This window comes from Podarcis raffonei, chromosome 9, assembly GCF_027172205.1.
Source record: "Podarcis raffonei isolate rPodRaf1 chromosome 9, rPodRaf1.pri, whole genome shotgun sequence".
NCBI lineage: Eukaryota > Metazoa > Chordata > Lepidosauria > Squamata > Lacertidae > Podarcis > Podarcis raffonei.
In genome coordinates, this window is record NC_070610.1 from 68224150 (window position 1) to 68251308 (window position 27159).

The 27159-nt window shown below is 46.0% G+C and overlaps 1 protein-coding gene across 1 annotated transcript in view; it reads right to left on the bottom strand.

Moving 5' to 3' along the window:
• The window catches only part of BMP3 (bone morphogenetic protein 3), a 35777-nt gene extending 16891 nt beyond the window's left edge, over nt 1-18886 (bottom strand). The window contains exon 1 of the mRNA XM_053404313.1: nt 18571-18886. Coding sequence (XP_053260288.1) covers nt 18571-18886 — 316 coding nt within the window. The remainder of the gene's footprint in view (nt 1-18570) is intronic.
• Between the last annotated feature and the right edge of the window lie 8273 nt (nt 18887-27159).

Sequence of the window (27159 nt, forward strand, 5' to 3'; positions counted from 1 at the left end):
ATCCTGGATATCGGATTTCTTTAGATTTTTATTTGCAGCAGTAAGCTAAAAGCAAATAACTTATCGCAAGCATGTTCCTTACTCCATCGCTGCCATTTCCTCCTCCTGCCATTTTGGGCACTTTCACATGGCTGAATCAGTCTCCGTGTTGGCACAGGGCTGATTTTGCTTAACTATGAGTCAAACGTGTCAAGGTGATGATGGAGTGATGGATGGATGCGGACAGATTTTTGCAGAAGGGCTGCTTTGTACCCTTCCCCCACCCCCACACGCCTGATTGCCAATTTCACATGTGCTTCACATATGGTTTGTGGGAATACACACAGAATATATATCCAGCCCCATAACAGGCAGTAATGGATCTGCTTCTGCTAGTGGAGGGGGAAGATTCTGCTGGCTCAACTTTGCACTGAGAAAGTAACACTTCAGGATGGGGCAGGCTGAGGCAGTGCAATTGTTTCCAAACCACAATAGATAAACATTATTGATGCATGACACTGGAGTTGCAGTTGCAATGAAAGAGTGTGTGATCAGGAAGCATTAGGAAACACTGTAACAGGTACATTCAACAGGTTCATTACCTATTACTCTATTCTGCTTCCCAGACCATTATTGTCTCCCAAAGCAGCTCGTATTAATTAAGAGAGGGAGGAGGAACAGGACGCGTGCAGGAAGAGGAGCGGACAGGGAATTGATGGATTGGTTCCCTGTCCATTCACTAGCGACACTGTAGAGAGCACAAGCCTTCCCTAAAAGTTCCTTGCACTTCTGTAGGGAAGCAGAAACACCCTCACACTTTGCCTCCATTTAGGCAGGCAGCAGGGCTTCTCCTGAACCATGTACGTCCTTATGTATGATGTGCATGATGCAATGATGCCCCGCTAAAAAAAAATAAGAAGTTCTATGCACACATAAAAAGAGCAATAGAGCTGAAGCCTTCACCCTGATACATTAGTTTTCTGCATGTAGGGAAGGGGCTTAGTTGCTTGCTACATGGTGCTGTCCAAAGAAACCTTTGCCACCAAATTCTGCAGATCGTCATGTATAGACTGAGCTATTGTCCCAGGCACTGAATAACCTGTGTCAAGAACTTACACCTGCATAGTTAAGATCACTGGAGAGTTCTTTATGTGGTGCATTGTGGTGGGTAGGGAACCTGCGGCCCACAAAACCTGAGTCTGGGTTTGGACGACACACTGAGCCAAACCATGGCTTACTTAGCACAGCAGCGAAATGACCAAAGCTGATGGAATCTCCTTGCCTGCATGGTTTTGCTCATCTGCGGTAAGCCATGGTTTGGCTTAGTGCTTCATGAAAACTGGGCCAATATCTGTTTTCCCTTGCAAATAACATTTGTCATTTGTGTTCTGCAAACCTGCTATCTGGGCAGCGTCTGGAGCAAGCAAAAATGCCCCAAAGTGTGCATCTAGCTGAAGATGTTTGCATAAACCCGATTCCTTTTTGCCAAGGCACTAAGAAGGGAGGTTAATTAATATTCTGCTGGATATTATTTTGCAAGGTAAGGCTTCCCAACAAAGGCATAATATAAATGCACTTCAATATGATTGCTTTTGCTTTTTAATTAATATTGAGACTGCAATGAAGCACAGAGCCATTAGGCAGTGTGAGGCTGTTGCCTCACATGGCAGAAGCCCCTGAGATGGTGACTGCATGGGCAACCTTGCCTGCCCTGCTGCCTCCGCCACTGGCAGAGAAGTGGTGCTGATATGAGATGAGATTGCACTGATTCCCAGCAAGATCTTGCAGAAATCACATTAGATCTTGCCCTGGAAATTGGCAAAATCTCATCTCAAACCAGCACCAATTCTGGTGTCACTTCACCTCAAGCAGAGAAACAGGACATGCCACTCCGATGAAGAAACTTCCAAGTTCAGACCAGGAGCCTGTTCCCCTTCCTTTTTTCTCTGAGGTCTGGCCCTAATGGTAAAGGGACCCCTGACCATTAGGTCCAGTTGTGACTGACTCTGGGGTTGCGGCGCTCATCTCGCTCTATACGCCGAGGGAGCCGGCGTATAGCTTCCGGGTCATGTGGCCAGCATGACTAAGCCGCTTCTGGCGAACCAGAGCAGCACACAGAAACGCCGTTTACCTTCCCTCTGGAGTGGTAGCTATTTATCTACTTGCACTTTGATGTGCTTTTGAACTGCTGGGTTGGCAGGAGCAGGGACCAAACAACGGGAGCTCACCCCATGGCAGGGATTCGAACCGCCGACCTTCTGATCGGCAAGTCCTAGGCTCTGTGGTTTAACCCACAGCGCCACCCGCGTCCCCTAGATCTGGCCCTACCATGAGGCAAAGCAAGACAACTGCCTCAGTTGCAGATACTGAAGGGGGTAGTAGCAGCTGTAGACCCTAGAAGTGACTATTATTCTTTATTCAGTTTGTGTACTGTGCTATGCCTGTAGGTCTCAGGGCTGATCTCTGAGGGTTCAAACCACACCTCTCTGTTGCCACACAGCCTTGTCTTGGGCCTCCTAAACTCTCCTGCTGCCCTCAGGAGTGATGAAGGGCCCCACCTATCCCCAGTGTCAAAGTGAGATTCAGGGAGACTTCTCATCCATTTTGTTTCTATGTGCACTGTCCTTTGCCTCGGGCAGCAAAATGTCTTAGGCCGACCCTGCCTTCCCCTAAGACAGCTGTGTCAGTTGCCAGCCACTACTGTTTGCAGAAGCTGTCATGGGCTCAGAGAAAATGTAGTTTGCAAAGGGGGTTGACCGATGCAAAAGTTACAAATGTCTGTGCTGTTTTAAAATGTGCATCACAGCTTATTTGCTGCTTAAATGAGAGAGAGAGAGAGAGAGAGAGAGAGAGAGAGAGAGAGAGAGGGAGGGAGGGAGGGAGGAAACCAAGGGAAGAAGCCCAGTACAGATGCTATCATGGTATATCTCCACCTAGTTGCCACAATAAATTAAGCTGATTTACTTAGTGCCATCTGTTTGCACTTAGTGTTCTGCAGAAGACACAATGTGTCTGAGGACCTGACAACACAAGGGAAACAGAGGAAGGTGAGGAAAACTGAGGGTGAGACATACAGGGAAAGAATGTGCTTCAAGTAATGTGATTATGGTACATTACAACAGGGCTGTTACACACCTCTATGGTGCAACTGCCTTTGGAATAGTGTGTGCCGTTCTGGTCACCTCACCTAAAAAAAGGTCACGGTGAAAATGGGTTGAGAAATGTCTCTCACCCTCTGCCATAAAACCAGAACTTATGGATGTGGGAAGTCTCAGGGCAGACAAAAGAAAGTACTTATCCACACCGTGCATAGTTTAAAAGTATTGAATTCACCCAGGAAATGCTCCAGCAGCCCAGGGGTGGCGTGCGAAGGGACCCCACTGGGTGCAAGAATGTTGCCTTGGCAGCACCCTTGCAAGGCGTCACTCATCCAACTTGGGGGGGGGAATATACCTGGTTCGCATGCCCCTCCCCATTGTGGGTTTGGGGCAATGCCCCCTGGCACCCTCCCAAGCTACACCAGTGAATTGACCCCCCCCCCAAAAGGAAGCGGAGATGGCCATCAACTTGGCCTTTAAAAGAGGATTAGACAAATTCATGCAGGAATAAGGCTATCAATGGCCACAGTCTATGATGGCCACACTCTGCCCCGTGACTGTTGGAGGCAAGTAATGCTTCTGAATACCAATTGCTGGAAACTTTAGCAGGGGAGAGGGCTCTTGTGTTCAGGTTCTGCTGCTATCACTACCACATGTTTTTGGGGGCTAGAACAAGTCCACTAGCATGTGGCATGTTTACCTTTACAGAGGATATACTGACATTTTTATGGATTGCCAAATCTATCCCATGGGTGAAAAGGGATGCAATAATGAGGGCTGCTTAGTTATATAGTCATCATTAGCCCTACTTTAAATTAGATATTAAAGCAGCATGCTGGCCCCATATACTTAAGAATGCACCAGCACTTCCATTATTAAACCCTCTTTTTGTGGCTTTATAACTCGGTCACCAGTAATGCGCTCTGAGTTGGAACTGAGAAGTAGAAAGCGCAAGTCTGCAAATGGTCCCCCCTTTTCCCCCCTTTCAAGCCTTGCTTAGTAACTCCTTCCAATTCTGCTCTACGTTTGCTTTGTTTTCACTTCCCCGGTAAACCTCCTTTATAAAAATAACAAAAGTACCTTATGTATATTCAGTAAATTTGTTTATGAAATGGGGTGACACAATTTTTATTTATGCATTTACAGGGTGCCCAAACTTCGTTGAGGCAAGCGCAGCTGAAAGAATGGCGAAGGAAATTCTGTTTTCATTGCCCTCTTCCCCCTGCGAAAGAAAGAAAGAAAGAAAGAAAGAAAGAAAGAAAGAAAGAAAGAAAGAAAGAAAGAAAGAAAGAAAGAAAGAAAGGAATCCTCCTTTTTCTCTTCCCAACCCAATAGTGTTTTGTGCTTCTTAGTAAGGTTCACTATGCTTCATTTCCTGTGTTATTTTTGACTGGTGTTTCAAACTGAACTAAGAAAAAGGACAGCTTGAAAAAAGAAGTAGGAAACCGTATGGTTGTAATTGGCTCAAGGACAGGTGTATTACCTGAACTGACTTTTCAGAGATCTAGGGTTTGGGTTTTTTGGGGGGTTTTTTAGAGTGTTGATGAAGTCAAATTAACTGTGTTCATTAAATAGAACTGTTTGGTCTCTGTTCTGCCTTCTTTAAGTCTGTAGTCCTAAACACACCCATTTGGGAATAGGTCCATACATTGGGAACAGTCCCCCTCCATTCCTCCATGTGCTATTTTAGGAGTTCTCTTGCCTGCCCCCCCCCACAAAAAAAGCCAATTTGGGAGGGGTCATTAGACAGATGAGGAGAGAGAGAGGGAAAGCCCCACTGTGCTAAGGGAAAATCCTTGTGCAGGTTTCTGCCAATGGGACTCATTAGCAGAATCCGACCCATAAGGTGCAATCTTAGCCAAAGTGAAACACTTTTAATCCACATTGATTTCAATGGAACACAGTTAAACAGGTGTGTTTTTGATGTAAAGTGACATATTGATCATATTCAGATTCGTACATTTGTTTGTGTAAAAGGTAAAGGTAAAGGGACCCCTGACCATTAGGTCCAGTCGTGGCCGACTCTGGGGTTGCAGCGCTCATCTCGCTTTATTGGCGGAGGGAGCCGGCGTACAGCTTCCAGGTCATGTGGCCAGCATGACTAAGCCACTTCTGGCGAACCAGAGCAGCACACAGAAACGCCATTTACCTTCCCACCGGAGCGGTGCCTATTTATCTACTTGCACTTTGACGTGCTTTCAAACTGCTAGGTTGGCAGGAGCAGGGACTGAGGAACGGGAGCTCACCCCATCGCGGGGATTCAAACCGCCAACCTTCTGATCGGCAAGTCCTAGGCTCTGTGGTTTAACCCACAGCGCTACCCGCGTCCCTTGTTTGTGTATTCACTGTGTATTTGGCCGTTGCTCCCAAAGGAGAAATAAAGTCAGCATGGATCAAGTCAGCATTGGGCCAGTCACTATCTCTCAGGGTAGCCTACCTCACAGGGTTGCTGGGAGGATAAAACGGAGGGGGGAGAACTATATATTTCACCTTGGGCTTCTTTGGAGGAAAGGTGCGACATAAATTTACTTAGCGAATATACAACAACAACAATAATAATAACAATAATGTATTATTTATACCCCGCCCATCTGGCTGGGTTTCCCCAGCCACTCTGGGCGACTTCCAACAGAATATTAAAATACAATAATGTATTAAACACTAAAAGCTTCCCTAAAGAGGGGTGACTTCAGATGTCTTGTTTATTTCCTTGACATCTGATGGGAGAGCGTTCCACAGGGCAGGTGCCACTACTGAGAAGGCCCTCTGCCCGGTTCCCTGTAACTTGGCTTTTCACAGTGAGGAAACTGCCAGAAGGCCCTCAGCGCTGGACTTCAGTGTCCGGGCAGAATGATGGGGGTGGAGATGCTCCTTCAGGAATACTGGACCGAGGCCGTTCAGGGCTTTAAAAGTCAGCGCCAACACTTTGAATTGTGCTTGGAAACATACTGGGAGCCAGTGTAGGTCTTTCAAGACCGGTGTTATGTGGTCTCGGCGGCCACTCCCAGTCACCAGTCTAGCTGCCGCATTCTGGATTAGTTGTAGTTTCCAGGTCACCTTCAAAGGTAGCCCCAAATAGAGCGCATTGCAGTAGTCCAAGCAGGAGATAACTAGAGCATGCACCACTCTGGCAAGACAGTCTGCGGGTAGGTAGGGTCTCAGCTTATAATTACTGACTTATCATTTGGATAAGTCAGTAATTATAAGACATGTAATTAATGTAACCACAGCAAACAATCTCAAAATGTGCTATTTCATATAAAAAGGGTGGACCTTTACACTTTGCTGAGAACTTTGCTCCTCCTAAAAAATTGTCTCTTCCTCTTGCTTGCCCCACTCTGGCCAAGGCAACCCCAAGACATTTTGCTGCCTGGTGACTAACATCCCCACCACAGAGTCAGGATACATAGTACCTAGGGCTGGGTCAAGTTATTTTTGCACTTGAGGTTGAAACCCACACAAACACCTGTTCCTAGCAGTAAAATAAAACAAAACAATGATATTTGCTGCATAATTCAATTAAATAACTAGCAATTTACTGCCCTTTCATGAGGTAGCTTCCTCTAAGGTGGCCCTGTGTCCTATTTTACAAGGGACAGTCCTCCATTTGAAGGACTGGCATTTTGCAAGTCTAGTTTAAAGTTTTTATATATAAAAAAATAACCATAGAAGAAGTGAAGGGGGGGCAGAAATGTGCTATTTCCAATGAATTCACATATTCCAGGAAAGGTCCTACCACTGATGCAGATATTCGCTTGTGGGATTCAGTTGGGGAGAGAAAGATAGCACACCGGGAACAGTTTGGGTTGGTAGCTTATTTCATTTTTTCACTCCGCTGAAGAATCTCAAGTGTAGAAAGTTCAGGCAGTGAGAAGGTGGGAGAGGAATTTGAGCTAAAACTTCTATTTTTACCCACACTGCAAAATTCAATTTGAAATAAATTGGTTTTGGTGGGGAAGTCTTAGATCACTGCACATTTAAGGACGGCCAGCTAGTAAGGACGATGGTTTCTCAAGAATTTAAAGCAGATTGTGATGTTGGACTGATCAAAACTGACAAAGGACATTCTAAACCTGAGTTGCCTTCAACATTTTTAGACCTGAGATCCACCATTAAGATAAAACTGCAACGTGGGACAACCTCTTTTCTTTTTGTTTACCAGAGTCCACCTTCCTCCCATGCCACTCTTTTTGTTTAGGTCTATATTCAATTACTGAGTCATGCACAGAAAAGACCCACAGAAATTAGAGGACATGGCTTTCTTCAGAGGCAGGCTTTGGTAATCTTTGGTAATATGGCGCCCTGAGCAAGGCCGAAACTTGGTGCCACCAAATGGCTCTTCTCAATCATGGATCATCTCGCTTTTGCTCCCCATTGGCCCGGTGCCCCATGCAGGGCAGAACCGCCTGCACCACCCTAAATCTGGCCCTGCTTACTTATGTCAGTGGGTCAAGTCTGAGCAGAATTTAGTTGGATATAACCCAGCTTCTCCAAGCCAGTTCGCATACAAAGATTATATATCTACATACACATGGCTAAGACAAAGGCTGAAACCAGTGTGAAATATCCTCAGCAACAGGTTTTTAAAGTGCAGTAATTATATTCCACCAGGAGCCTTGGAGAAAACAGCTTTCACCTGCACACCCGGCAGGGATATGCAACTAATCCTGGCTCTTTGATAACACCTGTGTGATGAGTCTGTTGCCACACACCTGCTTGCAGCATTCACACACTTTGCATTTTTAGTTGTACACGGAATATGTGAGGAGGTCCTTTTAGCTGTGCTTTCTCAGTGGAGAATTTATGCCCAGTGTCAGTTCAAGCGGGGTGGGGATGAGGTGTTGTTCAGTGCCAAAGACAACTATAAATAATACAGTGGTACCTCAGGTTAAGTACTTAATTTGTTCTGGAGGTCCGTTCTTAACCTGAAACTGTTCTTAACCTGAAGCACCACTTTAGCTAATGGGGCCTCCTGCTGCTGCTGCACCGCCGCTGCACGATTTCTGTTCTCAACCTGAAGAAAAGTTCTTAACCCGAGGTACTATTTCTGGGTTAGCGGAGTCTGTAACCTGAAGCGTATGTAACCTGAAGTGTATGTAACCTGAGGTACCACTGTAGTTCCCTTCTTGGCTGTTTCTGAACATTGTATCGAAACAACGTAATTAATACAATGTATATTTTCATTTATGATGGGATCTTCCCAAAGTTCTTTCAAGATGGTATGCCTTCAAGCCCCACCATGACTGACTTTTGCTGATATTCAGGCGGACACTCAATTCATCACCTAGAGGCTGTGATCTCCAAATCGCTTATTCAGACATTCTCGCAATACTGAAGTCTAAGGGACTAATCGGGGGGGAGGCATGCAAAGATTCCTACCAGATGAATTTTTGATTTGTTTTAATTGTGAGATAAGCTGTCCAGCAAAGAGATGCTTTTCCCCTTATGAGAAACCCATATTCTACAGCTGGCCCAAAATCTTTAATGAGGATGAACCTAACATAGAAAAGTATCCACATTGCATTTGCCCTATAGAATCACAAGAATTGCGGGTTTCGAGGAGGGTGAGGAACAAATCATCACGTGGAAAAAATAAAAAGTAGAGTTTATAAACAAAAGTCTTCCTACATCAGCCTTCACCAACCTAGTGCCCTCCGGACATTTTTGGACTACAACTCCCATCAGCACGACATGGCTCATCAGGGGTCAACAAACTTTTTCAGCAGGGGGCCGGTCCACTGTCCCTCAGACCCTGTGGGGGGCCGGACTATATTTTGGAAAAAATAAATAAAAACGAATTCCTATGCCCCACAAATAACCGAGAGATGCATTTTAAATAAAAGCACACATTCTACTCATGTAAAAACACCAGGCAGGCCCCACAAATAACCCAGAGGTGCATTTTAAATAAAAGGACACATTCTACTCATGTAAAAACACGCTGATTCCCGGACTGTCCATGGGTCGGATTGAGAAGGTGATTGGGCCGCATCCAGTCCCTGGGCCTTAGTTTGCCTACCCATGGCTCAGAGCAACCTTCTTCAAATGCACTACTAATTAAGGGCATTCAGAGAACTCACTCTGAAGTATAGGAAAAACATGGTGGGTGCGTGCGTGCGTACACACACACGCACACGCACACACACTTGCAGTCTGATATGGGACAGTCCAGAATTCTGCTACATCAGTTTACCACTCCATAAAACTACCCACGGTGTGGAGACAGAAGTTTTTATCCCTCTGCCATAATACTAGGACTGAACCTGAATGTTGGAAAATCCAAGACAGAACAAAAGGAATTACGGCTTGAGGCAGTGAAGAATTAAACTAATTCTTTGCCAGAAGATGTGGGGGTGGCCGCCGACTTGAGCAGTGTTAAAAGGGGATTGGACTAATTTTTTTTTTAGGGCTCAGCTACCAGCAGCTACTGGCTAGGACGGCTCTATAATAGTTCCAGCATCAGAAGCAGTGTGCATCTGAATGGCAGTTCCTGGGACTCACATGGAGAAAGTGCTGTTGTACTAAGATGGCTGGTCATAGAGGCATCTGGTTGGCCACTGTGAGAACAGGATGCTGGACTAGAGGCATCTTCGGCCTGATTCAGCAAATACTCTTCTTATTCCTCAGAATGGATAAACCAGCTGTTAAAACTGGTAAGAATGGATTCTCATCAAACCTTTTAGTGGAGGAGGTGAACAAAAACCCATTAATTCCCTGAGAAATTAATTCACTGATGAGTCAACCTTGCCACCAAAGACCAGTGGAAATGGGGGCCACCTACACGCCGTGGAAGGCAATGCCAAAATCCTCGATTAGCTTTGAGGGCTCAGCGTGACCAAATAATTTGAGTGAATTTTTGCTTACAAACCGAAAGGTGAAGATGGAGACAGGCACGATTTTTTTCTGTGCAAATTCCAGCTAGCATCCAGTGTGTGTTGCGGATAAATTTCAATATGAAATACCTACAAATGGAAACAAAATATCCAATTTCCACTCCATTTTCAGCCAAGTATGGAACCTAGTGGGGGAAATGAGAAGCACTCCCCACCTTTATACGATCTAAGGTTTCACAGAAAATGTAGTTCTCTGCCATTAATAACTGTACAAATGAGCTGTCACATCCTAAGGGACAGGAAAGATAACACCTAACTGGTTAAATATTTTGCATAAATACTTATAAAAGTGTCAAAAAAAACTTATAGCCACTTCAAATTTATTTCTTTGGCACTTGAACTGCAAAAGGATCAGGGGGGAGGAGGAAAAGGGTGAGCGAACTGTGTATTTATAGGACTTTTGCCACCCACAGTCAAGAAACAGAGTAAATACAAGCTAAAAGACCGCAAAGATGGGCTCCTTTCCAAAGACATTTTAGGTTTAGAACAATAAATACCTTTTAATCAGGTATCCTGAAAGGAGCCAAGATAACTTCCCCCGAGTTGTACCTGTGCCCTTTTTGATGGGTGGCACTGCAAACGAGAAGACAAGAGCTCTGGACCATTTTGTTCCAAGAGGACTTTTTTAAAATATGGAATTCTCTTCAGAGCCTTGGTTTGTTAACTGGCATTAATGCGGAGTTTCCCAGGTTGGGTGCAAAGAGGAATTCTAAATCAATGCAAGCCATGATCTTTGTGCTGAAGCCAGAATGGGATGGGAAGGGTGTAGAAGCAAGGGAGGGGCAATTATCCACAGTCTCACAAAACAATTGCCCATGGATGATCATTTGAACACGGCCTGCCTATGGCGATGGGAGCTTGTGATGTGAAAGTACAGTGGATGCTCGGGTTGCGAATGTGATCCGTGCAGGATGCACATTCGCAACCCGCAGCGTTCGCAACCCACGTCTACGCGTCTGCGCATGCGCGGGTTGTGATTCGGTGCTTCTGCGCATGCGCGACCGCCGTAACCCGGAAGTAACCCGTTCCTGTACTTCCAGGTTTCGGCAGTCCGCAACCCGGAAAAACGCAACCTGAAGTGGCTGTAACCCGAGGTATGACTGTACTATCTCAATATTAATGGTACCATCCAAATATATAAGAGCCGGTTCCTAATGCTGTCACACTGTGCTGTGACCGAGAACCAGGATGAAGCTATGCAGGTGAAGACAAGGTACTATGAAGAGTCCATGAGGCCACCAGGAGAAGGAAGCAGGTTTAGCCTTTCCTCTGGTGGCACCTGCAAGGCTTCCCCTTCCTGCATACAAGAAAATAGCTGCCATTCACTTCTGTGGGGAAATCTTCTGCACAATGATGACCTTCACCTTGATACTGGCTGACCTGGATTCCGTTCAGGATTGTACTGTATGTAAATCCAGGAGTCTCTCTTTCACACCCACGCACCATTTTAACAAGCATTTTACAAGTACTGTAAAACACGCACAGTGTTCTTTTGGAGTTCTCAGATACTAATAAGACTGCAGCCATGATGTTTTCAAACATGCGTTACACGTTAATCCTAAATGTCTGCACAAAATCTCTGCAACAACACTGTAATGCCACAATTGGATGGCATTGCACAGACTTTGCTGCACCATAGTCCTAAGCATTTGTTTGCCAATACAACAACCTTTAGGATCAGGCCATGTCTATGTGATGCACCAAACACTTCAAAGTATATATTTAATTATCTCACCCAATTTAGGCTCTCATAATGACAGCTGAGTACAGATGCTTAACGCGGCTTAAACCCATCAGGAATTCTCCAGGGAAAGTGCACTTAGATTCCAATGAAATTAATGGGGCTTAAGTTTTTGAGTACGTGCCAAAATCCCATTCACTTCAATGGGACTTACTCAAATGTGACCAGCTTTCTTTGATTTGTATACAAGAGCTTCATTGGCACAAAGAGGCTACATCAGGGGTGCAATGCTATGAGAAAGTCTCGCTGAGCTTTGCAGGACTTGCTTCTGAATGGACATGCATAGGATTGGGCTGCAGGTACCATGCACACGTTAAGTGATATGCGGAACTCAGCTCAAGGTAAGATTGCTAGGTGCCCATATGCAGGTGAAATGCAAAGACTGTTAAGAGTTGTTAGGTTACATTCAGGCCGCTTATGTCTTCCTTCCTTCAAAGTGTTGGTGCTGACCTTTAAAGCCCTAAACGGCCTCGGTCCAGTATACCTGAAGGAGCGTCTCCACCTCCATCGTTCTGCCCGGACACTGAGGTCCAGTGCTGAGGGCCTTCTGGCAGTTCCCTCGCTGCGCGAAGCCAAGTTACAGGGAACCAGGCAGAGGACATTCTCGGTAGTGGCACCCGCCCTGTAGAACACCCTCCCATCAGATGACAAAGAGAAAAATAACTACTAAACTTTTAGAAGACATCTGAAGGCAGCCCTGTTTAGGGAAGCTGTTAATGTTTAATAGTTACAGAAAGGTAGCCGTGTTGGTCTGCCATAGTCAAAACAAAATTTTTTTTTCCTTCCAGTAGCACCTTAAAGACCAACTAAGTTAGTTCTTGGTATGAGCTTTCGTGTGCATGCACACTTCTTCAGATACACTACTGTAGTGTATCTGAAGAAGTGTGCATGCACACGAAAGCTCATACCAAGAACTAACTTAGTTGGTCTTTAAGGTGCTACTGGAAGGAAAAAATTTTAATGTTTAATAGGTTATTGTATTTTAGTGTTTTGTTGGAAGCCGCCCAGAGTGGCTGGGGAAACCCAGCCAGATGGGCGGGGTATAAATAATAAATTATTATTCCTTGCAACATCACATTTAATCACACACTGATCATAAGAACATAAGAACAGCCCTGCTGGATCAAGCCCAGCATCTTATTCTCACAGCGGCCAACCAGTTGCCTGTAAGGAAAGCTGAAAGCAAGACCTGAGCACAAGAGCCAGTCTCCCCTCCTGCGGTTTCAGCAAAGGGCGTTCAGAAGAATTGCTGCCTCCGATCACGGAGGAAAAAGTGCTGAACTGCTTATATCATATGAATAAGGGCAAAATAAACAACTCTGGTGCCAACGAAGGTTTCCCTTGAAATGCAAATAGCTGCTTGAGAGAGGTCTTATTTTATTGGGAGCATGGCAGGAAGAGAAAGAGAAAATCAAGCTTCTCCTCCCTAAACTTCCCCTTCCCCTACTTATTCCGCCCCCTCCCAGTTTCAAAGCTTCTTCTGCTTGCATAACCCAAAAAATACATGTTAATTGCATTCACAAAGTTAGTGACATCTCTAGTTTGGATGATAAATAGACCCATTTTAACAATACGTTGCAGAGATGGCAAGTAGAATTTGGTGACTGGCAATAACACTGGAGGGCGATGCTGACACAAAACCCCACACATATATTAAGTAAAACAGAAACATCGCCACCTGACCCCACCCCCACTCACCTTTCCCCCCTCCACCTCTTTCCCCCTTTTCTTCCTAATATAACACTAATGTCTCAACAAATGAAACTGATCTGTAAAAATGTTACATGGAAAGAGAGAGAGAGAGAGAGAGAGATTGCTCATACTTTTGTAAACCAATAAAATCTTTAATAATAATAAAAAAGAAATCCTGCTCACCTATGCCCAGGTTAGTTATTTGTGGCATATCAAGCAGCACCATCTCTCTCCCACCTTATAAAAATGCTCCTGCCTGGTTGTCTGGAGGCAGTTCTGACTTGCCAGTGGTAAATGGCCAGGTCACTACTTCCAAACTTGCTATATAAACCAACTGAAGTAAGTGCCCTTGGCTGCAATTTTCACTCATACACACACACAGAGTGAGAGAGAGCGTGAACGAGAGCATAGTAGTTCCATTAAAGTAACTCTGGAACAAAGGGGTGATGGATTGTGGATTTAGGCTGCAATCATAATGTATACTTACATGGAATATTGCTTTGGAACCAATGGCTCATGCATCCACACATTGCATCTGGGATTGAGATGCGGTGCCAGTCTATGAATGTGACGACAACAGACACAGTCGAGCAAGTGTGCGTGCACACGAAAGCTCATACCAAGAACTAACTTAGTTGGTCTTTAAGGTGCTACTGGAAGGAAAAAAAATTTTTTGTTTTGACTATGGCAGACCAACACGGCTACCTATCTGTAACTAGTCCAGCAAAAGTTACTCATGCCTATGACCAGCACCACCACTTTGAAAGCAATGGGATAGGCATTAGTTGTGACTAACATAAACCTGCAGTCAGGTCCAAGGGGAGTTTGCTGGATTGAAAAAGTGGGAACAGGAGCGTCCCACTAACAGGGAAGTTAAGTAGTTGTGGTATTGCTAAAACAGGGCTTCAAAGCTCATAGCCCCCTGGATGTTGCTGGGCTACAACTCCCCACTATCCAGACCATTTAACATGCTAGGAGCTGTGCATGATGGGCAGCTCCTACATCTGGAGAGTTCCAACATCTGGAGAGTCACACAGGCTCCCCACCCCGGCACTCAAGTACTCTTCAGTGCTTTGTTTTGTGAGTTTCAGCCATCATGCTAGAGGCCAGGAGTGGGTATTAAGCTAAATAGAACTAAGTGGAACTAAGATTTAGTAGAAGAAACCCAGATGGCTCAAGAAAGCAAGCAGAAAATTCCTGGGAGTATATTTGACACCTCTGTATTGGAAATTCATACAAAGCAATGAGAAAGCTAAAATGTTGGGAACAGGCAGCATTTGGAGGGTGTAAGGGTATAAGAGCACAAAAAAACTTTCTTTGTTGTGGAAAGTGGTAAATACACACATGCGCACGCATGTAAATATTGCTATTCAGAAAGTAAGTATATGCTGTTCCAATGGCAGTGGTGAGGTTCTCCAGCAGTGACTAAACTGGTGAAAGCTAAGTGGTGACTTTGACTGGAACAACATAAAGCCAATGTAAAGATAACAAAACAAAACTCATGTTGACCGATGAGACATCTACAGGTTTTTCAAGCTTGGGTCATGGACATGGGTCCACAGTCCACTGAATGATATGACAAAACTCCTATTGATTGAAATGGTTATGGGAATTACTCTAAGGCTGCAGTCCTAAACACACTTAAAAGGTAAAGGTAAAGGGACCCCTGACCGTTAGGTCCAGTCATAGATGACTCTGGGGTTGCGGCGCTCATCTCGCTTTATTGGCTGAGGGAGCCGGCGTACAGCTTCCGGGTCATGTGGCCAGCATGACTAAGCCGCTTCTGGCGAACCAGAGCAGCGCACAGAAATGCAATTTACCTTCCCGCAGAAGCATTATCTATTTATTTACTTGTACTTTGATGTGCTTTCGAACTGCTAGGTTGGCAGGAGCTGGGACCGAACAGTGGGAGCTCACCCCGTCACGGAGATTCGAACCACCGATCTTCTGATCGGCAAGTCCTAGGCTCTGTGGTTTAGACCACAGCGTCCCCCTAAACACACTTACTAGGGATTAAACATGCATAGGATGGGTTTCATGTAACACAGCACCAAATTCAGCACTGCTTCTCCTAACGAGACTGATAGATATCCTACATTCCTAGGAAAGCCTGGGTAAATTTAGAGGGATTCAACCTGTTCTTGAATGTCTTTTCAGGATGAGTCTTATTCTCTGCTGCAGCTTTCCAGGGCTGAAGCACTCCACTCAATACTGGATCTCCCTGAAATTAAGTGGTTTGCTTTTAGCATTAATTTCTAACTGTGGATGTGAAAACACACCAGAACTAGAAGATCACTAATTACTATGTAACAGCAGGCTAAAACCTCTATGCTAAACAGACCCTTGGGAATCCTGATAGGTTCTTAGAATCAAGCCATCCTACTTTGCAGAAACAATGACTAAGAAATTGTTTCTCTGTGTAAAATTTATCCCAGTCCTGAAATACAGAAGAAGAAGGGAACTCCCAGTAGCTTGCCTGCAAGATATATGCAGTACAGTAGAAACTGCCCAAGCTTCAAGTATATCAAGCACATGGTTATTTCAAACAGGGCTATATGTTTTACTGACTTACTAACGGTGTGCCGCAAACAACTTATTAACTGACATATTCTATAATACACTGCATCTGTTTCTTCAGCTAAGCATGCAGCAAATGCATGCATAGCTAAGAGGAAGGCACAACAGTTAGAAAATATACTGGTATAAGAGTAGGGAGGATTCTGGGTCCTTTTCCTTTTGGTGACACTGTAATTAGATTGCAATAACCACTGACGCCATGTCTCTCACACTCACATTGAGTGCCCTAATCTTCAAAAAAAGGCTTACAATTTTAGGAAAAACACACACCAAAGATTAGGCACCATACATTATAAAATTCTGAGCCATATGAAAAAAGAAAATGGAAATAAATGGTTTTCATGCTCAAAAAAGCAGAGTGCGTTAAAACGGACTAACAAGAGGCTCAGGAGAAATGTAAGGAAGTATCTCATCATGCAACGTGTATGATAGCATTTCATTAGCTTGCTGCAAGATGTGGGTCAAGAGTTTTAAAAAGTATAGACAAATGGTGGGGTGCTAGGTGATTAGTCAGAGTGCAGCATCCATGTTCAGAAGCCGTATATACCCCTGGCTACCAGACACTAGAGCCGAACTGTAAGATACAGCCATCTTCATCATTATTCTGCTTGTGACATTTCTGCTAAGCACCTGACTGGGGCTGCACGCTGCTTATCTACTTGGACTTGCACTCTGATCGTAAACAGATTAGGGGCACAACCTACTGAAATAAACAGCACTTGCTTCCACATTATGAAGTCATTAGGTCATCTGTCCACCCCACCAAGGCGCATATATTATCTCAAATACCCCACCACCACCTTAATTGTGGACTAACCATTTCATCTATTGCAACCTGACACCACAGTCTTGCACATCTTTACCTGGAAATATATTTCTCTGAAACCACTTAAAGTCAATCCCAATAATCGGATGCCACGCACAGAAAGGTAGAAGGGCCACCAAATCCCCACTTAAATCAATGTGATTTAGGCTGTCAATCCTAAGCATCTTTTCCAAGGAGTAAGCCCCATTGAACTCCATGGAACTTGCTTCCAAGTAAACAAGTGCACGGTCAGACTGCAAACCGTACAGGTAAACACTCGGGTCAAAGATAGATTTCAGTGCGTCTTAAGCGTAGCTGATTTTCCCTGGCTTGTGTCCATTGGGTTTAGGATTGGGGTGTCATTTTAGCCATCACCCACCCATGCCATTTTGTCAGTGGTGCTCAGGGTATATTTATATTGTGGATTTCAGGTATGTGCCCAGGAATAGACTTTCTGAGGTCTGAGCATGTAGCAACTTTTGGAAAATCTCTTTGCAGTGGTTTGAGACAAGTGCAGTCTGTGGTCTCGGTCCAGCTGTCAAATCATTCACCAAATCCCTACAGAGTTCACTGGAGCAGAAGCAAGACAGAGCCCCACTTCCTGATCTCTCAATGAACTTTTATCCTTCATTGGACGTTATCATGTATGATTTGGCTTTAACCTACAAAAGAGCTTTTTTAGGAAAAGGGAGCTCTGTGAGCAGCGGAGGACCTTCTGGTGAGTAATCATTTCTCCCAAACCGAATTTACACGGAGAAATAGGTTGAATAAAGCATTCACTAGCGGGGGAAGATGCACCTTTTAAAATTAAAGCCCATGGCCATCATTTGCTTTTGGTAAGGAAAATATGTCGAAAGCAACTCGGAGGAGTTGTTTACTTGTTGTTTTTAATGTCACCCAGGAGGTCTCCAAGAAGACGCAGGGTAGACAGCCCTGGTTAAATCTCAAAAGCGGGAGGGAGAGAGAAAGGAAACCTCAAGCGATCTGTGTAAACAAAAACTGTTTTGACACGGAACTCCTCCACCTTTCGCTCTTGGTCATTTTCTCGGCAGGAGCGCAGTTTTGAATCTCCGGAGCCCACACAGGGGCGGCTTATTGCAGATTCCTGCTTTTAATATATCCGATTTCTCGGGCAACAGGCGCAGGACACCCACCTAGCTGAAAGAGCACCAGCTCACCGCAACCACACAGAGAAGAGAGATGGTAAATTTTCCCACTCCATGGGAATGTTGTTTTTCCCATAAAACGGCCCTTAAAGAGGAGGGAAGCGCCCTTAGCGCGCTGTATACATGTGTCCCAGAACCCACACGCCTGATTTGAACCCGGCGCTGGGTAACGCTAGGTAAGAACTCCCCCGCGTAAGCCAAGCTCGACGCGCGTCCCGTCAGGGCGCCACGACGACGCCTGTGCCGAGGGCGCCTGTGGCGCGCTAGCCGGCGACGGGCAAAGCTGCCCAGGTAAGTTCTCTTTCCTCACCTGGCGTCCGCCAAGCCGCCCGCTCGGGGGGCACCGCGTGCCCGCGACGACCCGGAGCGCGCTACGCCCACCCAAAGGGGCTTTGCGCGCGACGCCCCGGGCGAAGGGATTGGCGCGGGGACCTGTCATTCTCTGCGGGCGCGCGCGAGCGCATGGCACGGCGCTGCCCGGCGTGCCCAATCTCCCTGGCGCGCAAACATCCAACCAAACACCTCGCGGCACACACCGCGCACATTCCCCACCCGAGCAACCCGGGGCGGGTTCGGCTGCGGGCTGCCTGCTGGCGCGCGCGCGGGCGCCTCGGCTCACCTGCTGGCAGCGCTCGGAAGCTGCGCACCGTGTTGCCCTCGCGGAGGTGGAGCAGCTGCGGCGCGCCGGGCGCCGACTCCTCGGGCCGACCGCCGCTGTACCGGTCGTAGAGCCGGAGCATGTGTTCCGAGACCTTGTCCTCTGGGGAGACGACGAGCGGGGCGGGCTGGTCACCTGCAGCCAACGCCAACGCCGCCGCCCGGCTTCTCTTCCGCAGCCCGCCCGTGCGCTCCAGCGCCGGCTCCCCGGGGGCCACCAGCAGGCTCCAGCTGAGGCAAAGGCAAAGCAGCAGCAGCGCGCGGGGAGCGCCCGCCATTGCGCTCGCCTTCCCGAGCCGAAGGGACTCTTTTCCACAAGACTGAGGGGGAAGGCGGCGGCGGCGCGCGAAGGGAGTCGCGCTTCGTCCAAGCGGGTGAAGGGAGAAGCGGGGCAGCAGGTGGGTGCTTGCAAAACACTAGGCGGAAAAGGAGGAGGAGGAGAAGGGGGACGGGTGGGCTTAGGTGGCGAGGCTTCTCTCGCTTTGCGCGCGCGCGCTGCCTGAGGTGCTTGTGGCGCGAGGGGAGTCAAGCAGGCAGGCAAGTAGGCAAGTCTGTCCGTCCGTTGCGCGCGCCTCCGCAGCTCCCGCAGGTTCCTTCCCCGCTGCCTCGAGTGGGGCAGGCGAAGCCCTGGGCTGAGTTTTGTCTCCGGCGTGTGTGCAGAAGTCCCAGCGCTGGGTAATCAGCAGCCAATCGCGCCGCCTTTCTCTCCTTTGAGCCAAGCCGGCTGCGCGCGAGAAAGTCGAGGGGTGGCGGAGGAGGAATTACACCACCCAAAAGAAACACACACACGCACACACGCCTGTGGCTGCCAAGTCGAGCGCTCCCCTGGATGGTGTCCCTTGCCGTAGGCGGCAGCAGCAGCAGGAGACAAGAATCGGAGGGGTGGGGAGGAAGAGGAGGAGGAGGAGGAGCGGGGGAAGGGGCGGCTTCTCTTTTCTCGACCCACCTGGCTCCTTCCTTACAGGGAGGGGCGGGGGAAGAACCCCCGAGAAAAGAAGGCTGGGAACGTGAAGCGGGATCGTCTTTATAATGGCACGCCTGCAGAGTATTCCGCTTGCGCGGCCACTTTCGCCAGCGATCCTTAGGATCACCCGCGCAGAGATGAAGGAGAACCTGAACGCTTAGCACACACCCGCCACCGCCCCCAGCTCAGGTTTGTGAAAGTGAAGATGCCTCCCCGTTCGAAGCGGGTGGGGATTGTTCCGTCTTCTGCACAGATTTTCGCCCTGCAGGCACATTTACACAAGAAAGGACCCCGAGACACGCCTTTGAGTTGGGGTGTATCGATTTTTGGATCGCTGGTGAAGTAGAGAGGAATTGCATGAGAACAACTTTAGAATCAATAGAAGGGGTTTTTTTGGTTTTTTTAATCAGCACGGTGCTTTCATTTGACTTGCAGGGTTCGTTAGAAATTGGGCAGTTGAGAATAATCCCCTGGAATGATTGCTGCCATCAGCACAAATTGCATATTCCCTTAGGCGTCCATGGGTCGAGTGTTCCAAAATGATCAAGAGTACTCTTCGCAACAGTTCTGCGAAGGTGGTTAGGATTTGTCGCAGTCTACTTCGCAGGACTGTTGTGAAAAGCACAACAGTACAAATTTTGAACACTAGAACCATGCATGTCTAAGGGAATGTGCAATTTTGCAGGTGGGACAGGAAACTAGGACGAATGGAATGGTTTGCTTTGATGACATATTGTGAACATATAGCGATTTTTATTTTTTTAATTGAGGGTTGCCTGGGATCATGCTCTCTCGGCCGCTGTGCTATTCCAAAACCAGCACTTCAAGTTTAAAATAAAGAAAACTGGAGTTGCTAAGCAGAACCCCTTACAAAGTGCTGTGTCTCATCCCACTGCTCTTTGTAACCTCGTGGATGGCTGCTGTTTCAGAGCATGTCTACACGGGCACTCCATCAGGTGACTTTTGAAAACAAACATAACCTGTGTCACTCCCCTTGCTCAGTCATGCTTTAATTTCCTCTGCACCAGCAGGAGAAGCTAGAAAAGGTGTATATGATTCACTCAAGACTGCAATCCACGAACCACTTTCTCAAGAATGGCGCTGAAATAAATAATTTGGCAACAGCTGTGTGCAAATGATTTCTGGAAATCCTCTAGCCTATTTGCAGATAAAAGAACTGGGGAGAGTGTTTTGCAAGATTTCTCCAAGGGAAGGAGAAATTCTCCAGTAGTCTTGGGGATGAGGCTTAGCAATGACAGTAGCACAGCTTCTTTCTCTCCCAACCCCCGAGGTTTTAATTTTGCTGGATTTCTGCTGCTGCAAATGGTAGCAGAAGCAATGATCACTGGTAGCCTAACTTCACCCTAGCTTGATTACAGAACACCTTGGCTAGAAATCACCTCTGATCATGAAACAGAAATAAAGATACTGAAGAATAGTCTGAGAAAATACTTCAAAGTCCAGTGGTACCTCGGGTTAAGAACTTAATTCGTTCTGGAAGTCCGTTCTTAACCTTAAACTGTTCTTAACCCAAAGTACCACTTTAGCTAAGGGGCCTCCTACTGCCGCCGCACGATTTCTGTTCTCATCCTGAAGCAAAGTTCTTAACCTGAGGTACTATTTCTGGGTTAGTGGAGTCTGTAACCTGAAGCGTCTGTAACCCGAGGTACCACTGTAGCCTACTTTTTCCCAGAGGAGTAAAACGGAAAAAATATGTATCATAAATGTTCCAAGAAAAATGCCTTCTGAGAAATTTCAGCTCGCCTCTGGAATTTAGCGTGATTACAATGGAGATTGTGGTTTGTGGATTATGGTTTCAGGCTTATAAAGCAGCCTATATTTCAGCTGGTTTTGATGGGCTTTTGAAGGTGAGGGCAATTAATTTCCTTTGAAATAAATGGAACTAATACTTAAATCCTACGAACACAAATTAATGGAATCAGAGGGATTTACTGTGCTTTTAACTGATGGGAGTGTTGCAGCCGGAGTGTCTTAACTTCAGGGTTGTAAGAATGGAGTGACACGCATTTAGGGATGCAAACTTTCCTCCCCCCCCCATCGCCCCCTTTCTATTTTTTTGAATGCAATTATGTTTAAACCCAGTTTGCATTATCACAGTCTGGTTCTGGGTCTCCCTGAAACAGGATCACTCACAGGCCTCATTTACCCCCCCCCCCGCTTTGCCAGTTCCCTTCCACAGCCAGCCAGAAGAAAAACACGTCCCACTCTCACCGCCCCCATAACAGACCACTGGAATCAACTCATTGAACATGCAGAAATGTCCTCTTTCGGCTAATGCTCCACCTAGCATTCCTCAATAGAAAAGGAGTCCCAGTCAGCTGGAACTCTTAATTCACACATCTGGAAGTGAACAAAACACAATCAATTAATGAAACCAGAGATTAAACGGAGAGTGGGGGGGGGGGGAGGGGAGGGGAGAGAGCAAACTTTCCCTAGATTTTATTGAAGTGCCTGTTTGACCCCGAATGACTAAGCAAGGGAAAGAAATGTGAAAAAGCTACATTGCAACTTTCTTCCCCCAAATGCTATTTGCTTCAGTGTTTAGAGTCTTGTTTGATTATTATCTGTGGGCGATTTTATATACAGTGGTACCTCGGGTTAAGTATTTAATTCGTTCCGGAGGTTTGTAACCTGAAACTGTTCTTAACCTGAAGTACCACTTTAGCTAATGGGGCCTCCTGCTGCCGCCATGCTGCCGGAGCCCGATTTCTGTTCTCATCCTGAAGCAAAGTTCTTAACCTGAAGCACTATTTCTGGGTTAGCAGAGTCTGTAACCTGAAGCATATGTAACCCGAGGTACCATTGTATTAAGTGGGCGCCTTAAACATATTACATGTATCGATAAAGCATTGTTTATTAATAAATGCATTGATCCATTAAGCTTCAAAGGATTCTTGGTCTCTGGCTCTTAGCATGCGAGTGTGGCGGCTGAGGAGTAGCTTTCCATTTCTGCCACTCATGAAGACCAGCAGACAAGCAGGTGAGAGCGGAGGAACGCTCCATCTCCTTTCTGGTTTGATATTTGAGATATTTCATCTCCCATCTCCCATTCAAAACCACATTCAAAACTCTTTAAAAGGTGCCTCTCAATTTCTCTCCTCTTTTGCTCTTCTTATAATATCTGGCTCTTGGGAACAATCCACACGTACGTCATTGTTTTCTGTTTTTGATTATATTTTATTTTATGGGGTATTGTGCCTTTCATGATGTGAACTGCTCTGATAGTTCTTCGTGGAAGGAATAAGCAAATAGAACGTTCAGGGGAAAACACCCTGAGAGCAAGGGAGAATGAAGGACCACTTGGCTGAACTTCTCCCCATGAAGAGTTCACTGCCTGTAAAAAGCTAGTGTGTCAGAGAGAAGGCTAGGCTAGAACTCTTATCAGTGTACTGGAAGAAGCAAAGATCACCAGTGTTGAAGCAATGGTTCTTCAACATCAACTTCGTTGGACTGGTCATGTTGTGCCTGATCATCATCTTCCAAAGCGACTACTCTATTCCAAACTTAAGAATGGAAAGCGTAATGCTGGTGGTCAACAAAAGAGGTTTAAAGACTGTCTCAAGGCAAATCTAAAAAAATGTAGTATAAACACTGACAACTGGGAAACACTGGCCTGCGAACGCTCCAGTTGGAGAAGAGCCTTTACCAAAGGTGTCACAGGCTTTGAAGACACTCAAACTCAGGACGAAAGGGAGAAATGTGCCAAGAGGAAGGCACGCTTGGCAAATCCACACCGTGATCAACTCCCGCCTGGAAACCAATATCCCCACTGTGGAAGAACGTGTGGATCCAGAATTGGCCTCTGTAGTCACTCACGGACTCACTGTTAAAACTGTGTTTATGGAAGACAATCTTACTTGGCTACGAGTGATTGCTGAAGAAGAAGAAGAAGAACTCTTATCCCTCAGATGCTAGCTTTCCACAGGAAGGGAGCACTGGAGCAGCAAATACTTGATTCTCCATAGCACAAGGAGGACCTGCCGTACATACTTTTATTTGCTTCCATGGGTCCTTCTGGGAAGCTGGGATGGTAATTTAGCTGCATTGTAGTTCTGTGAAGCAGCTGAATTCTCTGAGTTATGAGCCCCTTTAGAAAACACTTCTACAGGTGTCTTGTACGAAACAGGCGCATATCTACCAACTTGAAATTGATTTGCCTTTTAAAATGCTGATGTGGCTTATGACAGGAGCGAGACTTCCTTAGTATCCTCATAGCCTATCTGCAGCCATCTCTGATTTACCATCTCGTGGTTTGATTGCAATAACAATGCCACTAATAAGCTGCTGGTCTTTCACTGTGTCTGCAGAACTGAAGCATTTTTAAGAATTTCAACATGAGGTCCAAATACAACTTCAGCGCAGATCGTTTCTCTGTACGCAAGATGTTTCCTAATCAGTAATTATCATCAGCTAATGATTTAAACCGCCTATGCATTTACTGTCTAATGAAGAAAGCCGCTTCATTGCGCCACGGAATAAGTTTAGTAATGCCAGCATTACACTTTCAGTGGATCCTTTAGGTGTCAGCTCTTGCGAGGAAAGCAAAGCTTTGCTCAACTGCTACATTTTCGCTAGACTGAGGTGTTTTTGTTTGTAGGCACTTTGCATGAGCATTGGTGAAGGGAACAGAGCCTTGGCTCTAGGAGGTGTTGAAATTACAGGAGTTCAGCCATTTGCATTCTTGAAAAATTAACTCCAAAACTGCCAAGTGTCTCTTTATTTCGGCTCTCTGCTTGTGTTTTCTTTACATTGTGGGAAAGGTTTTGGTAACAGCTGGCCTTTTGTGTTTTAAAATACGGGGAGACACCATTGCTTCTTTGTTCCACAGTCTTAGGTGCGCAAGTAGATGCCTCTAGCACCTGGCAGAAACCTAGTTAGTTGAGCAATCTCCATCTTGGAACTGAGTGTAAAAGCTTTGCTGACCTGAGGGCTACAATATCCAACCTAATATTTGTTAACACCACCCACCAACCACCAGTGCCTTGTGCCTGATTAAAGTTTCTGAAAAGTTTACAACAGTATTGCGACACAATTTGGTTGGTCTTAATACAAGTATTGCACAACTATGAATTTTGGAGTTCTTTCCCCCCCTACGGACCAATATGGCTACCTTTTATTTTTTTATTTTAGTTAAAGTTTGTCTTGATTAGGATTGCATAGCATGAATATTAGATATCTGCAGTGCTTTATTCCTAAAAAAATGTTTAGAGGTACTATCATTCTGACTCAAGAAAACCACCATTTTATAGTTCGGGGGAAATAATTACAGTGGTACCTCGGTTTAAGAACAGTCTTGTTTAAGAATGATTCGGTTTACGAACTCCGCAAAACTGGAAATAGTGTCCCAGTTTGAGAACTTTACCTCGGTCTAAGAACGGAATCTGAATGCTAGAAGGGCACCGGAGACGGGAGGCCTCATTAGGGAAAATACGCCTCGGTTTAAGAACGGTTTCAGTTTAAGAACAGACTTCCGGAACAGATTAAGTTCGTAAACCGAAGTACCACTGTACAGTAAATGGACAAAAGTACAAAGATTCACAAAATGTTTAGGGGTACGCGTACCTCTGTGTACCCCCAGAAAAAAGGCACTGGATATCTGTAACATATATTAGATAGTGTTGCAGGAACCTCCCCCCAATCATTCAGTTTGTACAAACCTGACACACACACGACATACGCGACGCTTCTGTTATAAATTCATAGAAAATCAACCATACATCGGATCTGCACCGGTCCACTTTTATTTTGCTCCATGAAGAAAGGACTATCAAAGGGGATAGGTTTGATACAGGACGGCCATAATCCCTTGAGCATACCAGCACATACACAGGAGCCCTGCCCAGTTGTTATGCCAACCCTGATGGTCCTAGACAGAAGACTATCAAGGTCACAAAGAACCTGCATGTAGGAGTGGATTTAGCATGGACTAGAACAAAGGACAATGATCAGCTCTTCCCTCTGGGGGCAGGAAACTGCAAGCTCCCCTCTGTCACCTGGAAAGTACTCATGGGGAGGGGAAAAGGGGGGGAACCGGCCAGGTGGCAGGACACTCAGATTACCACCACAACTCCTCCCTCAACCCCTCCTTTTTGTGATGTATCAATGATGTAATTGTGATGTAGTTTTAGGGGTGTAGTTTGGGGGATTAGTAACTAATAAAAGTTGGGGTCTTCTTTTGTTCTGGGCTTCCATCTTACTTCATCTTGCAGTGGGTGGGAGTCCTGTCGTGACAGTCTTCAATAAAGACCAAGCCTACAGGCTGCTGTTTTGCTCCAATTGTCCTGGTTGGTGTCTTTACTTTTTGTCCAAGGGAGCCCTCAGATTTCTCCGTTAACAATAGCACATATCTATATCTTGTGGGGTATTTGCAATCCCTCTGAGAGCTATCCAAGCATTATCTTCCAAGCTCCATCAACAGTCATAAGGATGGGCTATGCTAATAACTACATTTGGATACTGCAGTTCTTCAACACTATTCCTTAGTCTTGTCGCAACTTGCTACTGCTGCGTATTCATTTAGGTACTGAAACTACCCACGGTCTTAGGAAGCAAAACAACAAAGCGTGATGCCCACTAAACTTAAATCAAAGTCAAGCATTGTCCCTATGCTTGCTTAGCCCCAGTAGCAAAAGCCAGTGCAGGCAAGGTGGTCTTCTAGCACTTTTGGAATATGCCCAGGTCCCACCTTTGGCAGGTTTTCAAGAAAAGGAGTTTTGGGACAGCCATGAACAATAATGGGGGTAGAAAATATTAATAAATTGTAGCATATGAAAAGCATTTTAATAAAATCTAACGCCAATTAAAAATAATGTGTGTCTCGGATCATGCCCAAAGTAAAGTTTCCAAATTGGAATCACATGGAACAACCAAATGCCCATGTTTAATAAACGTCATAAATACATAAGAATTAAAACAAAATGGTTGACAACCTTAAATATAACCATGCATTGCTAATAGTAGAGGCAGGGCCAAGTTATCAGCGATAGGAGTTAGCTCCTCTGACTCTCCACCTCATTCAGTTGTTCATCCTCCCCTCACCTGTCACTAGAGGATCTTTCTGCACCTGAATGGAGCAGGACAGGGAGCCAGCCAGTGGGACTGTCCCCCATCCCAACCCCTAAAGGCAAAGGGGCAGGGACCATGTCCTCCCTCTCAGGCTGCTCTCTCCTTGCGGTGTCCCATATGACCTCCTCTTCTTCCTCATCAGACAGCAATGGCCACCCCAGCCCACAGCCATTTGAAGAAGAAGAGGAGAAAGAAGAGTTTGGATTTGATACCCCGCTTTATCACTACCCTAAGGAGTCTCATGGGACGCGGGTGGCACTGTGGGTTAAACCACAGAACCTACGACTTGCCGATCAGAAGCTTGGCAGTTCGAATCCCCGCAACGGGGTGAGCTCCCATTGCTTGGTCCCTGCTCCCGCCAACCTAGCAGTTCAAAAGCACATCAAAGTGCAAGTAGATAAATAGGTACCACTCCGGCGGGAAGGTAAACAGTGTTTCCATGCATTGCTCTGGTTTGCCAGAAGCGGCTTAGTCATGCTGGCCACATGACCCGGAAGCTGT